At 38.1% G+C, this 15,018-nt stretch overlaps 1 protein-coding gene across 2 annotated transcripts in view; it reads left to right on the top strand.

The window, feature by feature from the left end:
• cacna1ha (calcium channel, voltage-dependent, T type, alpha 1H subunit a) overlaps positions 1-15,018 on the top strand; it is a 103,262-nt gene that overhangs the window by 61,453 nt on the left and 26,791 nt on the right. For both annotated transcript variants that reach the window (XM_053492075.1, XM_053492074.1), the window contains one exon: positions 2,549-2,904. In XM_053492075.1, coding sequence (XP_053348050.1) covers positions 2,549-2,904 — 356 coding nt within the window. The remainder of the gene's footprint in view (positions 1-2,548; positions 2,905-15,018) is intronic.

Raw genomic sequence — 15,018 nt, 5'->3', positions numbered from 1 at the left:
CTCTCTTAAATCCTGTGGAAGCAGTAAGGGGGTACTTTGCATTGCCTGCATGTTTTTTCTTTTTGGCCTCATTTTTGTTAATTAAATAATGTCAGTACAAAAAGTTATATGTTGTTGTTATTTGTCCGGGGTTGTATTCGAGATGATCAGATGATGTTTATTATGTTTTTAACATAGAATTAAAAGAGAGGATACGAACTTTTGAACATGACACTATCCTTTTTGAAAATCACATTCCAAATTTATTCTCCTCACTTTGTTTTAATCCTCGGGAAAGGGTATGTACTACTCTAGATTTAGGACTTGGGCTTTTTGCATTTGTCTTCATTCAGGAGGAAGAGCATTAAAGAGTAGTCAGGCAGTGATTGTAAATGAGGCTGTCTGGGGTATAGTCAGTATTATAGTTCATCCCAGACAGGTCCAGTGGGGTTGAGGTCAGGGCTGTGTGCAGGAATTTCTTCCACTTCAACCTTGGCAAAGCATGTCTTTATGGAGATCACTTTGCGTCCAAATTCATTGTCGTCCTGTAAACAAGTCTGCATCTCTTAATTCTAGTGTAATAAAATTATAACGTTATAGCATTTAGAGACATTGTGTACAACTGTGGCTTCCAACTTTGTGGCAACAGTTTGAGGAAGAACCACATATGAATGTGATGCCAGACGTCCATAAGTCATTGGTTGTACAGTATAGTGTGTACAACAGTGGTCAAAAGTATTAAGACAATATATGCAATGTATAAAAAAAACAGTTCTCCCTGTGCACAAAACAGATGATGTCACTAATTAATTAACCAATTAATGTGGTTGAATTAATTGATGCAACAAATATGTGGCAGGACTGTTACCTTCTGAAGCCAGGGTCTCCACTTCTGCACAAAAACGCCTACAAATAGGGAATTCTTAAGTGAATTTCAAACTTCTGTGGCTAATTGTATGTATATGATCTTCAGGAAACAATCAGGCAGGCATGGACTGAGAGAGCGATACTAGATTACAGAAGGAATCTGCGCCCAGCCGAATTCAGCAGGTTTTAAAGAATTAAGGCCTTCTTACTAAATAGTGATTGTTGTAAAGCGATTTCACTGCACAAAATTACAAATTATTATTATTATTATTATCTTGACTGTCATTATTTTAAAGATTTACACAGACCATACATAGTTCTCAAAATGCATATTAAATGTTTAAGAATGTATAAAGTCACAGAAAGAGCCTTATTAAGAGCCTGTTGCCATCTTCCAAACTCTTTGCTGATGTAAACTCTTGTCTAATCTAGTCTGATAAGCCACACTTCTTTTTTTTTTCTTGGCAGATTACATAAAAAACATGCTTTTTTTGTTTGTTTGTTTTGCGAATTGCGAAACTATAAGAAAATAATAAAACTATAACAAAATATAAAAAAATTCCTCAAAATATGTAAAAAAAAATATATATATTGAATAAAATCTAGAAAAAGGGAAGGAAGGTTGGGCCTGATTAGCATACTAACTACTAAGTACAGGCTGCAGAAAACAATTTTTAAAAAATGAGATTATACTTGTTTAAATCCCGGAGACATGGATAATAGTGCAGTAGTGCAGTTTATTGAGTAGGGATTAAAGCATATTTTGTTTTAAATATCGTGAAAGTAAAAAAAAAAAAAAAATCCAAAAGCCTGCAAATGAAAAATTTTAAGCACCATGACCATTTTTTTCCTGGCTTTAGGCTTTAATGATTTTTTATGCTCATGTTCAATTCTCATTGAGATAAAACGATTCTAAAAGGCCTACCCTCCAATGCCTGGTGTTACCCTTTTTCATACATATTTTGATTGCTTTGGCTTGATATTATTCAGGACGTTTGTTCCGGTGATGAATTCGCATTGAATTCCTAACCAAGAATTTAGTTTATTGCTAAAACCGGATTTATTTCAGTTCCAATATGATTTAAAACCCCCACTTCTTAGAAGTGTCTGTTTAAAAAGCTTTCTTTGAAGGAAGAGAACTAATATTTATGAAAATTCCCAGTCCTCCCCACAGTAATTTCTGTTTATGGCTCGTCTCCGCTTTGCTTCAACCAAAAAAATAAATAAAAATAAGTGCATGCACTCTGATTTCAGTTTTCATACGAGGTGATTAGACCAATGCCATTGAACAGAGGGACAGGAACAGGAATAAAACCTCACAGTCAGGGTTGTGTTCTCCATCACAGCTCATCTGTGTGTGTCTGCCAATCTCCATGTCTGAACAGCCTCACATGTGTATACCTGTTCCAACTTGTTTTATTGGATTAGTTGGCACCTGCTGTACCGTATGTGTTTCCCTGATTCCGACTTGGGCATCAATCCAAAATCAAATGCATGTTTTGGTACAGACCCAAAAAAGACCTTGCCGGAGTCTTTAATTGAAAACAGATTGTAGACACGTTGGTATCTGTTGGAACAGTATGTATGGGACACACGTGAGGAAACAGGGATAAGTATTAGAATTAGTTCTAAACTGAAAAGATACGGTAAAAATAATGACCCTTGACATATCCTACTGAGATTTATAACTTTTCTCTTTCAGGTCACAGACGCCTGATGCTGCAGATGGCAGGCGTGGAGCCGACCTCTCTGCTCTTTGAGGTTCTCGGGTGCCCATACTGTGCCCAGGCTCTGGAGAACATCGACCTCGACCTGGCTGACTCCGACTGCTCCCAGTCCGAAGGCGAGGTGGTGCATGAGTTTTCCCACAGAGCCAGGTTTAGACTCGGACACTCGCGTCGCCACAAGAAGCTAGAGGAGCGCGGCCGATTGATGCGTTGCTGGGACAACTTCCGAGACAGGATGAAACGCATAGTGGATAGCAAGTACTTTAACCGTGGGATTATGATTGCCATCCTTATCAACACGCTGAGCATGGGGATAGAGTATCATGAGCAGGTGAGTGCCGGAACCGCTCCCTCGGACTTATTTCTGCTGGTTGCTGTTTCTCCTGGAATCCCGGGGTTACTTTAGCCAACATTCTTCTGCGATCTGTGTCACATCCTGAGTATGTAAGTGTAAGACTTTAAAATCGAACTAACATTAGTTTATTAATTGTTTTTTTTTTTAAGGCAATTGGAAACATAAGTGGGTGTTTGGTTTCCATCACGGCCCGAACAATGTTTTTTCCCAAAGGCTCGGCATCTCACTGGTGTACACAGAGGGATTTGTTCGTTATTTCATCTTCATTCATAAACACTAGCGAGGGTTTCATGGCCTTATTGGGCTAAAAGCGTGTGTGGTTATGTAACTGTGCGCAGTGTTGCGCTGCCTCTTCATGCTGCACCTCCTCTCACTGTGCCGTGGCCTCGCTGCTGGAGAGCGAGGATCGCACTAACTGTGATGTTGGCAGATGGCTGTGATTTGAGATTCAATTTATCTGAACAGCATCTCAAGAGAAGTTGTGTGCATGTGTGTGTAGATGTCGGACATCTCATAACCTAGTTATGCAGCTGTTGTCGCGTGGAACGCTTAGCGCTGGAAACGGACTCCAAGCGGCATTGGTTTTCAGAGAAAGAATGAAGTATAGACTAATATTTCATTTTTGTTATACATTTGTGAGTCCTAATTGATGGATGATCTGATAGCAGAGTTGCTGCTATACTGAGGAAGCGGCGGCAGACTGAATAAACACCCTTCCACTGCATAATTTCAAAGGTCGGTCCGCACTCAATGTGTGTGTAACCCCTTTTAACTTAACTGCCTTTAATGCTCTCTGATTAACCCAGACCTTAAGCGTTTTATGCGACTCGCGAATGCTTCGGTCAGTGTCAAAGACCGAGATTAGGAGAGATTCTACGCAGTGACTCACCGCAGGGATCGTGATTTACACCAAAGCTTAATTCATGTGCAGGAAACCAGCTCTGCCTGCGTTCACTCTGGGGTCCGCGCTCAATAGTCAGATTTACCGAACCGGAGTCATGAGCTACATTTGGAGCTATTTTTATTTTTATTTTTTAAGCTAAAAGGTATATTTGTGCTTTGGGCTGAATTAAAACGAGCAAAAAAAAGAAACTTGTGTATGGCGGGCTCCTGATGGCAGTGGGAGAGATGTAATTGGAGTTGAGGTTTAGCACTATGCAAGGCTGAATATAAAACCTGTCGGGACGTAATAACATGCTGCGAGGCAAGGTCCGTCATCTATTGTTGCCTTTTAGAGCGTCTACTCCACTGCATAAAAAAGACATAATCATAGCTCGTGGTCATTTTATCACCCTGTTGGTGTATTACAGTTACTACTCGAGGATACTTCATCTTCGTGTTAAAAATAGAAAAACGCTTGGAACTAAACCAAGAGAATCTACAGTGTCTTCTGATGCAGAAAGCTGGAACTGAAACAAAAGTTTTTCATATCTAAGGAACAGGTAACAGGCTCTGGTATGTTGTGTAAATGTTTACATGGAGGTTTGGAAGAGAAGCAAGTTTCGAATCAGGCTGTCTCCATGTGAAGATACGGACTTGCAAAACACATCCTATGACATTACTGATTTTTTTCAATGTCGAAAAATTTGCTTTATAAAAAGTGACAAGTTTAAACAGCTTTCCAGAAAAAAAAGAGGAATATTATTTAACCTTCGGCCGTTAATATAAGACGTTGACTGCGTACAGTATTTCTGGAATGTGTGTCATGAATTTTGGGGCCCTATACAGTACATTTCTTTGGGTCACATCACATCACCCCGTCATGGATTGTTTTGGAAGTTTCTACATACAGTACGAGGAGCTTCCACGTCAATCCGGGACTTGTGATGAAGTTTCCGAGTGACATTAACAAAAGACAAAGAACAGTACGGTGATGAATGAGAAACTTTACAATGAATGAATGAAAATCCTTAAAAAAAATCTAGAGGCAGAAGAGTAAACTGTACACACACTCTTTCACCAACACCACTTGCACATCACAGGAACTCGGCTGGGAGTTATCACCACACACACACACACACACACACACACACACACACACACACACACACACACACACAGACACATACACACACACACACACAGTCCTGACCTCGCTCCAAGCCATTTCCAGATGTTTGGCCCCTTAGAGGAGTTCCTGGGAGGCCGGCGTTTCAGAAGTGTCCGATCTTTGCCCCCCTGTATAAGCTCACCATTCTTCTTTTTCTTTAGTATTCTAAATTATTTGGAGATTTACTGTATGACCAACCAGATTCACGGAGCTAACCGATGAACCCCAGTCCAGACAGAAATCACCCAGTTTGCAGTTCCAATGTGGAATAATAGTCAGTGTGTTTGGCCTGATGTCATGAAAGTACCTTTCTAATACTAAGATGCAGATGGTTTAATAATCCTCTATTATGTTTAAATGGTCAGAGGATGCTGGAAAATTAATATATACAGTAGTTTATATAAACTATTATGCAACAAGAGAAACGGGAAGTACTGGGGATTTTCCTTTATTTCTTTATTGCCTAAATATTTTTTTTAGCTAAATTGTCAGGATTGGACAGAATTGTCCCAACTTGAAACATCAAATATAATTGTCTATATTTAGGGGGCGGGGGTTTAAATCTCAGCTGAATGTCATAGTGTGTGTGTGCTTACTTCCTGCAGTAGATCAGCACGCCATCCAGCCCTGCGCCCCAAGTCTCCCTGAATTTGTACCAAACTCTAATGAACTGCATGACAAAGACCCTAGAATTTTCCACATTCCTGACATTGCAACGGTTTAGGAACAAATTTAGGAATGTGGAGACACCCTTAAACACGCACATTCATGGCAGCATGTAAAGATGAGCAGCAGATCTTTTTCGAGACCTTCTTCTTTTTCGAGAAGACATCTCTTCAGAAACAAATTTCGAGAAAAGTCTCTTTACAATCTTCTTCTGAAAGAATTAGCCTCACTTTTTGTGGGTTTGGTTCTGTAGTTTTTATGTGACAAGGGGAGGATTAATAATAAACTAGTTAACTGGTTAGTTCATTGTTATGCTTTTTCACAATGCTTAATTTGTTTATTCAAAGTAAGACGAGTGAATTTAATGTAGAATGTAGTATCCTTACTCTTAATGCTTGTCCCAATCTAGTTGAAATGTGTTATTTGTTGGAATGTGTTTGTAAAGTTTTAGGAAAGAATGATAAGTCATGGTGTTGGGACAAAAAATATGAATCGGGATTGAGACTAGCAGTAACATGAATGTTCAGCAGAGTAGACTAGTACGCAAACAAGTAGACTAGTGGACTTTAGAGTAGACTAGTAGACTTTAGAGTAGACTAGTACACAAACAAGTAGACTAGTAGACTTTAGAGTAGACTACTACACCAACAGGTTTACACAGAATCTACGTAATAACTGTGTGATCTGGATTAAAAACCCTGTGTGGATCTCTAGTTGAGATAATAATAAACTTGAGTGATGGGTTTGAGGAAATGTGAGGGCCGGAATTTCCAGAGCATGCAGACAGTTTTCCCTTTAGTGTTTCATTTTACATTTTTGTAAATAATTAAAACCCTTAAAACTTACTTTAAAAAGTAATCTGTGACGGCATCTGATAAAATGTGTGAAGTCTAAGGGCGTGTTTTGGCACAGTGGCCTTTAAATGCCGCTACTAAGGAGCGTTTAATGCGTAAAACATGACGAGAGACTATATTTGATGGCTAATACATGAAAGTGATTTACAAATCTCGCAAAGTTTGAAGGGAATAATGGCCATTTTCTATACTTTTACAACATATGCCATTAAAAAATAATAATATACTATCCAGGAACAAACTTTATGGTAGACAGTGTAATACAAAATAATAATAAAGAGCTTGTATCTTTTATTTCCCATAAAAATAAAAAGATTTGTATCGGTAACACTGAATAGGTCAATGACAATTTAAAAATATACAGTACAGTACATGTGCTTATATGGAAGCCTTGCTGGTGTGTGTTAATGGGGAGGCTTCAAATGGTGCATTGGGTTTTTGAATATGTCAGGTAGAATAAAAGTTTTCATTACTTTTATAGAGTGTAAATTTGACCACTTCTGAAATATGGAAGTGATGTTGCAAAAATGTAGAACTCTAAAAATGAGCATCTTATCATTGTTGTTGTTTTTATAATTATTATTATTCTGGTCATATAAACAACTAAGAGGAGAGATGACAGCGTGGGAAAACAAACCAGCGTGGTGAAGAGCATGACAGCGTGAGAAAGGAAATGTCAACAGACGAAAGCGGTATTTGATCAGCGCGGCGCGCTGAGATCATGACACAACTGAAAACAACCATAAAAACACAAAATTCAGTTCATCATTTTCTATTTTTTGCATAAAATAGGCAATATGTCACTTTATGCTGTACAATCCAGAGCCCATATACAGTATGTGTATGGCAGCACGGTGGCTTAGTGGTTAGCACTGTCGCCTTGCACCTCCACGTTTATAAACCAAAATAAAAAGCAAAAAAATATATATTGGTGCGTGCTCAAGCACCTGTTTCATCGCTCCCCTGGGGCGAACCACACAAAAAAAAAAACAGATGCTGGGAAAAAAGCATCACACTATGATGTCACTCAATATGATGTCACTCAGGAATTATTAGCCACTTTCTAGCATAGGTTTAAGGCAACGTCATGGCTGAACCTATTGAGATTTAAAAAATCCCTTCGCAATTTTGCATCCCCAATGTCTTGAGATCCTATTGGCCCAGTTTGGTGGCGATCGTATAAATTACCTAGAAGGAGTATATCAAAATCCAATGGGTGCGCTTTGCAAACAACCCAAAATAACTGATTTACTGTTGAGCAGTTCAGCTCAGTGAGATATAAATGTGTACCGGGTGTCGAATGTTAACATGCAAGTGTATATGAGCGAAGCGGCACAGTCTCGTGTGAATCAGCTACATAATGGCAGCAGATTCCAGCCTGTGATGTTAAGTATGTTAAAATCTCCCAAAAGCTCTGAATTCTTGAAAAAACAACAACATTATGATGCCATTGACCTGCTGTTATAGTGCTTGGGCCCTAAAATGGCTAAAATGGTCTGCATTTTAAACTTTAAAGTAGTGTACAGATAAAGATACAGACAACAAGAACACTAAATAGATACACATATGCAGTACAGTAGATATTCAATCTAATTAACAGTAAATTAAATTGTAAAAAATTCACTATTATTATATAGCATCATTAATACGCTTCTATTGATTCTCTAGACACTTTAAAACATACTTCAGGGCCAAACATGCTGTCAGTAGGCTGTCAGGCACATAAGTCATTCGAACGTTGATGATCTGTGCGCCACTTTCCTTTCCTCTCTCTAAAGGCAGGTGAAATGATGGCCACTCAACACGGCCCCGGTGCTCCAAAGCCAATCAGTCAGCTAATCGTGTTTACGCAGTGCCAGTGAGTGGATCCATCAGCGTCACAGCATTATAGCTGAAACTACACGCATTCGATTACTCAGTTGTGCACTGAACCAGTGAGTTTGTTTGTTTGCACCGAGCTCTCATCTGTGTCAAATGTCAGGGACGATGTGAGCAAGCTTTATGAGCACTGGGGAGATAGTGAGCAGAGCTGGAGTCTTGCACGGAACACCTAATGCCTCACAGCCTTTATTTTTCTATCTTTTTTTTTTTTTGTCCAGCTAGAGATCAGTAACGCGTCTTTATCAGGAGTTTCTCTTCATGACTGCTGCAAAGCGCATTGCTGCAGTATACTCAGAAGTTTTACAGCTGTTTTCATCTAATGGAAAGCTGCATTATCATGCAGCAGAAGGTTTTTTTTGTCCCCTGATGATTTATAGTTTGCTTTGCGCAGGTCCGTGCGGTATGTGGTTCATGTGCAGGGAAAAAGAATGGTCTGTTTCTGACTCCCCCTGGACTGAGCCCATACAAGTGTCAGCTTCTAGCGTGCTCCTCTCTCACCGCAGAACTCCCTCCCGTCCTCCTCTGCTCTCTTTTCCATCTGCTTATTCCTCCCCTGTACCATAACCTCCTCTCTTTTCCTCTTGCCATCTAACATGAACATCTTTGGGAGCTCTAGCCTCCATTTTCATAGGCATAGTTTTTCAATAACCGCCTCCTTCTGTGCAGCGAATGCGCCTGATGCAGCAGCAGTGGGATTTCGCAGCTCTGCAGACAGCCAACAAAGACCAATATGAGGAAATTGAGAATGCACTTCGATTTGTGTGTGTGTGTGTGTGTGTGTGTGTGTGTGTGTTGTGTAAGAGGCAACAGCTAGAGCCTAAAAGAAAGAGGATTTTGTAAACAGACAAACAATACAAAAACCCTTGTGTGTATTAGTGGATAGGCTGATTTCAGGGTTATCATGGGGAACCGTCATATTCAAGCTTTCAAATAGAGGCATACAAAAGTAGTTAAATGCAAAAATTTGGGCCTTACAGCCGTTAAATGCAAACCGACAGCCAAAACATGGTATTGGTGCTAAAAAGTGTCTCACCTAGGTGAAATTATTATTATTATTATTATTATTATTATTATTATTATTATTATTATTATTATTATTATCTGATTTATACTTTGATTTTTTGTAAATATGCATACACATTTGCTAAATACAATTTCATGCCTTTTTATGTCTGTAGTGTCTGTAACTTTGAAAAATGTAAAACTTTTAATAATCTTAACTGTCATTCAGATGAAACTTGGCCAATTTAGATTTCACATAAAAAGACATAAACCTGAAAAAGTGTATTATTCTAAATGGTTAAGATATTGCAACATGAATCTGACATGGTTACGGACACTACAGATTTTTGCTTTTTTAGCTTTTCCAAAAAAAATAATAATAATTTAGGCAACACTTTTTACAGGTCATATGCTTTTAGAAGCTTACACCATTGTAAGTGTTAATATTGAATAATGAGATAAATAAATCTGAATAATTAGCATCTTAAATGATAACTGTTTGAAGCGAGACAGTATAACACTGTAAATATAAAATCATCTCTCCAAAATGACTGAAGCAAATGTTTTTATGGAATTTTTAGGGAAGCAAGATTGGTCACTTCCATGCCGCATAAACTTCAGAAGTTGCTTCTTTGGCACAAACATTTTTTGTATTATATTTATAACATAAAAAATAATAAAATCAGCACCAATACTGTGTTTTGGCCAGGAGCTTCTTTAAGGACCAGGCCGACACCTGATGTTTATAGTCTCAAGAGAATTAATGTAAAAAAAATCTTTGAACATATTATATTATATTATGTACACACAAGTTAGGATTAATTAATGCAGTCTAACACTGGTTTGCTAAGTGGAGGGTTGTGGGGTTTGGCGCTGCCACTGCCGGGTCGCCACTGTTGGACCTACTGTATGCTCAGGCAAGTGTCGAAAAGGGAAGCGGGACTCAGGATGATCCGCGAGAGCGGTGCAAAGTGGACAATGAAAGGCAGGATCGAGATTGGAATGCCTGAAAAGCTGTCCATTCGTGCTTACTGTTCTTGATTAGTGTCAGGTGATGTTCAGAGGTACTGGTAACTTAAATCTGTAATCCAGGAGGGCAGACACATGACACAGGCTACCATTCATAGACTTAAGAGCTCAGGCAGGAGTAATAAAGAAGCTCTGTAATGGACAGGGACATAATGACATAATCCATCATTTAGGTGATTCTGTTTGGTGAAGGAGAGAGAGCAGCTCCCGTAAAGTCACAGCGCTGGAGAAAGCCTTATAGATTTTAAGCTGTCATTAGCACCCCAAAAAAACAACCAAACAAAAAAATTAAATATAAACTTTTTTGAATATAAATATTGCATTATACTGTAATATAAACCTATATTGTTTTGTTTGGAGAGACCTTAATATCTTGCATTGTATAATAATTTACATTAGCCATGTAATAATAATCATAATAATTCATCATGCCTTGCCTGAACGAAATAATACAAATGAAACAATTTTTGTGAAGAATCTTGCATTTAAAACTCAGCATGAACTTAATGTATGAAAAAAAAACCTCAGATTTAATCAGATTTATCTTTAAAAATCAGATTTAATTAGAGAACGTCTTTGACTCGAGAATAGTTGATGATGCGGTGGAGGTAGAAAAATTAAAAACCCAAAAGGGAAAAGGCTAAAATTAACTTTACATGTACAGTACAATATGAAAAAAAAAATGACTTTATACCCCTTGGTCTATTTTTAGTGCTTCTCTGCTGCCTTCTCTTTCTGGTCCCTTTATACGTTTAATGTACAGTACATACACCAGACCCTGTTCATTTTAACCCTTTCTTGCATGAATTCTAAGGAATAAAGAATAAAGGAAGATTAACTGTTCACTCCTGTGGCCATCATGTAACAGGTCATATATATTTTATGTTACAGTATGTTATATGTTCCGCATATAAGCTTTATTTATACTGTATGTCATTAAATGGTTAAATAAAACAAAAAGTAAGTTCTACTGTATATTATACTTATGTATAACACTGTCTAACACAAAGTCGTTTCTGGAAAGTATATTATTTCTTAATTATTTATGTTGTAAATGGCCATTATTTCCTTCATACTTTGCTAGATTTGCAACCGTAATGTAAATCACTTTCACATACTGTAACAGCCCTCAAATATAGTCTCCCATCATGTTTTATCTATTAAACGCTCCTTAATAGCGGTATTCGAAGTCCATTATGCCAAAATATGCCTTTAGACTTCACACATTTTAGAAGGTGCAGGACTTTAAGTACTTAGGGTCAACGGTCCAGAGCAATGGAGAGTGTGGAAAGGAGGTAAAGAGACGGGAACAGGCAGGTTGGAATGGGTGGAGAAAAGTTTCAGGTGTGTTATGTGACGAAAGAGTATCAGCGAGAATGGAAGGAAAGGTGTACACGACAGTGGTGAGACCAGCGATGCTCTACGGCTTAGAGACAGTGGCACTGAAGAAATGACAGGAGGCAGAGTTGGAGGTAGCAGAGCTGAAGATGTTGAGGTTCTCTTTGGGAGTGACAAGGGTGGATAGGATCAAGAATGAGTTAATCAGAGGCACAACCCACGTTAGATGTTTTGGAGATAAAGTCAGAGAGGCCAGATTGAGGTGGTTTGGACATGTTCAGAGGAGAGATAGTGAATATATCGGTAGAAGGATGCTGAGGTTGGAACTGCCAGGCAGGAGATCTAGAGGAAGACCAAAGAGGAGATTTATGGATGCAGTGAGAGAGGACATGAAGTTAGTTGGTGTAAGAGAAGAGGATGCAGAGGATAGGGTTAGATGGAGGCAGATGATTCGCTGTGGCGACCCCTGAAAGGGAACAGCCGAAAGACAAAGAAGACGATATACTAGATTACAAAGGTAAAGTTTGAGGAGACAAAAAGGCTCTTCAAAGACATTTTCATTTAGTTTATGAAAGTGCAAATGGGAAATAACACTTTCTGCCCAGGATCAAGAAAAAAATAACATTTTTGTTACATGGTGTAATCACTTCAATCAATCAATTAATTAATCAATCAATCAGAACAGAGAAGTCCATCGCTACATTTCCCAAAGCCAAAGCATAGGGAATTAAGACAAACTGCTGAAAAATTTGGGACAGAGAATTAAAATTGGTGTCACACAGCCTTGTGTCAGACAGCATTCACTCCCACTCCTTAGATCATTTAAAGCAGACACTTTGGATGACCTTAGGTCTTTTTCTGGAAGTTGTTATTCAAGGCATGAGAGCTCAGGAGGGTTGAATCTTGTTGCCCTGTTACTCGGGTCACAGGGCCGTTAGAGGGGCAGACAGCTGAAGAATAGTGCTGTTGTTTACACTTTAGAGATTTATGAACTGTTCTTGGCAGGTTTCCTACGTCTAGTCAAGGTCTATATTGAAATAAAAAAAACGTCAGTCGTTCTATGTACAAATGATTTTTATTATAAGGGAATGTTCCAGAATGCTTTGCAGAAATCGATGCTTAATTACCCACTTCTGGAATGAATTAAGCAGATGTGTGATTATAAACACATTTTAGAGATGTCCAGGTGTGTACAGTTTAACTCTTGTTTGAAGTGTGCAGTCAGTCTGCATGTGAGTCTGACACAGTATGGCATATAAGCAGAGATCCAGAACCGTAATATAGCTTATAAGGTTAGAGCTAAAACTAATCTAATGAGCTTTAATGTAATCAGTGATATTATTAATTCAGGTTGAAACCTGCGTACATGTCGGTCTGCAACAAAGATGAACACCACTTAAAATTAAGTTTGAATTGGTGAATAAATATTAGAAAATTGTACAAAATGTACCTACTATACAGTACTCCATTGCAAGATACTGAGTCTATACAAAAGGTTATATAAAAGTTAATGTTTATGCTTTGTTTACACTAAGTTGTCCTTCTTTGGTGGTCAGACAAATACACTCCCTGTTCGGTAATCGGAGAGTGAATCACAGATGAGAAATGGAAAAAGTAGATCGGATAAAGATGAAGTTTTGTCTTAAAATGACGTTAGCGTGTTAAAATTCACTTATACCACTTCAGCGCTGTTATTTCAGCCAAAGTAAAAATATGAACTAATCCCAGTAAAAATATTCACTTTATCTTTTCTAATTAATATCTATTGGTGAAGGTGTTTGTTTACATTGAGACAGTAGTGCATTAGTAGATTATTTTAAAGTAGATTATAAAATCCATTCATACCATCCCTTTTAATCAACATTTAGATTTCACTTATGGTGCAGGTTAAACTTCAGGCAGATATCCGAGTACTGCAAAAGTTTCATTAAATTCTGTCCAGACAGTTTTGCATGATGCTGCGACATAATCTGGCTGGACAGACATACAGACAGACAGAAAATTTCTGAGACTGTTTTTGGATCCTCCAATGTATGAAACGTAAAGATGAAAAAGGGGACTTGACTTTGATTTATATAGATGCTATATTATTAATACGAGCCATTCCCCCCGTACAAAGCTTGCTACAAATGTCAAGGTACAACTTACTAAATCAGACTTGCATATTTAAACAGGAAACATGATCGAGTTCAGGTACTGTAGGTTTCAGTACTGTGTAATGATGACAGGGTTTGCACTCTGGATTTTTACCTTTTTAACTTGCTATCTTGGTCGAGTAGAAATTATTGGCTAGAAACTGTAAAAACATGACTGCTTTTAGGTTTAAAACGAACAGATTATTCTTTTATTTACTTTGCAGTTTGGTACCCACCAGTCCACAGTGGATTTAGTGAAGATATTTTAGTGGGAGGAAACTGATACATCAGAATCACCCTAAAAACTTTTTTTTAAATTACTATTATTATTGATTGTTATTATAACTGGAAATGTTTTTCAAGTTAATATTTGGTCATTGTAGTGGAAAATTTGTATATGGATTCACAGTGCCACAGGGAGATTAGAGAAACTAGAGAAATTTCCGTAAGTGGTGTTATTTCTAGCTCTGTCTGATTCACGTTGCACAGTGACCAAAAATAGACATCAGAAACTGTCCTGGAGATTCATTTTCTCACTGCTTAATTTGAGAAATATGAGTCATACAGATGGGATTGTATTTTTAGAGAAATCTTTTACGTTCAGAAAGAGAGCATCTACAGTATATGGAGCTTATAATAACGGGCATATTTGCATCCACCAGCGTTTACCAGTCAGAAATAATCAGCATATAATAAACTACAGATTTAGGATGAATCCTGCCAGACGGATTTGAACAGGATGGCTGTGGTTTGGACGAAGTGAGCGTGTTCGCTTGTAAAACAGTGCCAAGTTGGTACACAATGTTCTGTCCTGTTCTGTCCTAAGAGTCCCATCAAAGACTAGTCTAACCCTTAAAATTATTGTATTATCAGATCTGGTGATGTTAAGCTTGGGTAACAAAATAACAGGAAAATTGATGTCACGTTAACCACAGAGCTCTAAAACTCTTTTTTAAATAGTATAAAAATGCATTCACACCAGCCACGAAGAGACTATAGGCACCTCCTGTAGCTGTAGGTCTGTAACTGTATTTAGAAGCTGTTATGCACACGGTGTGAGTGAGGTGTACTATGTGACGTCTGATGTGGGTATAAGACAAAACGATGGAAGATGAAGATGCTGCAGTACTTTTTT

The sequence above is a fragment of the Clarias gariepinus genome, chromosome 3, assembly GCF_024256425.1.
Source record: "Clarias gariepinus isolate MV-2021 ecotype Netherlands chromosome 3, CGAR_prim_01v2, whole genome shotgun sequence".
NCBI lineage: Eukaryota > Metazoa > Chordata > Actinopteri > Siluriformes > Clariidae > Clarias > Clarias gariepinus.
This window is presented reverse-complemented; position numbering and strand designations above follow the sequence as displayed.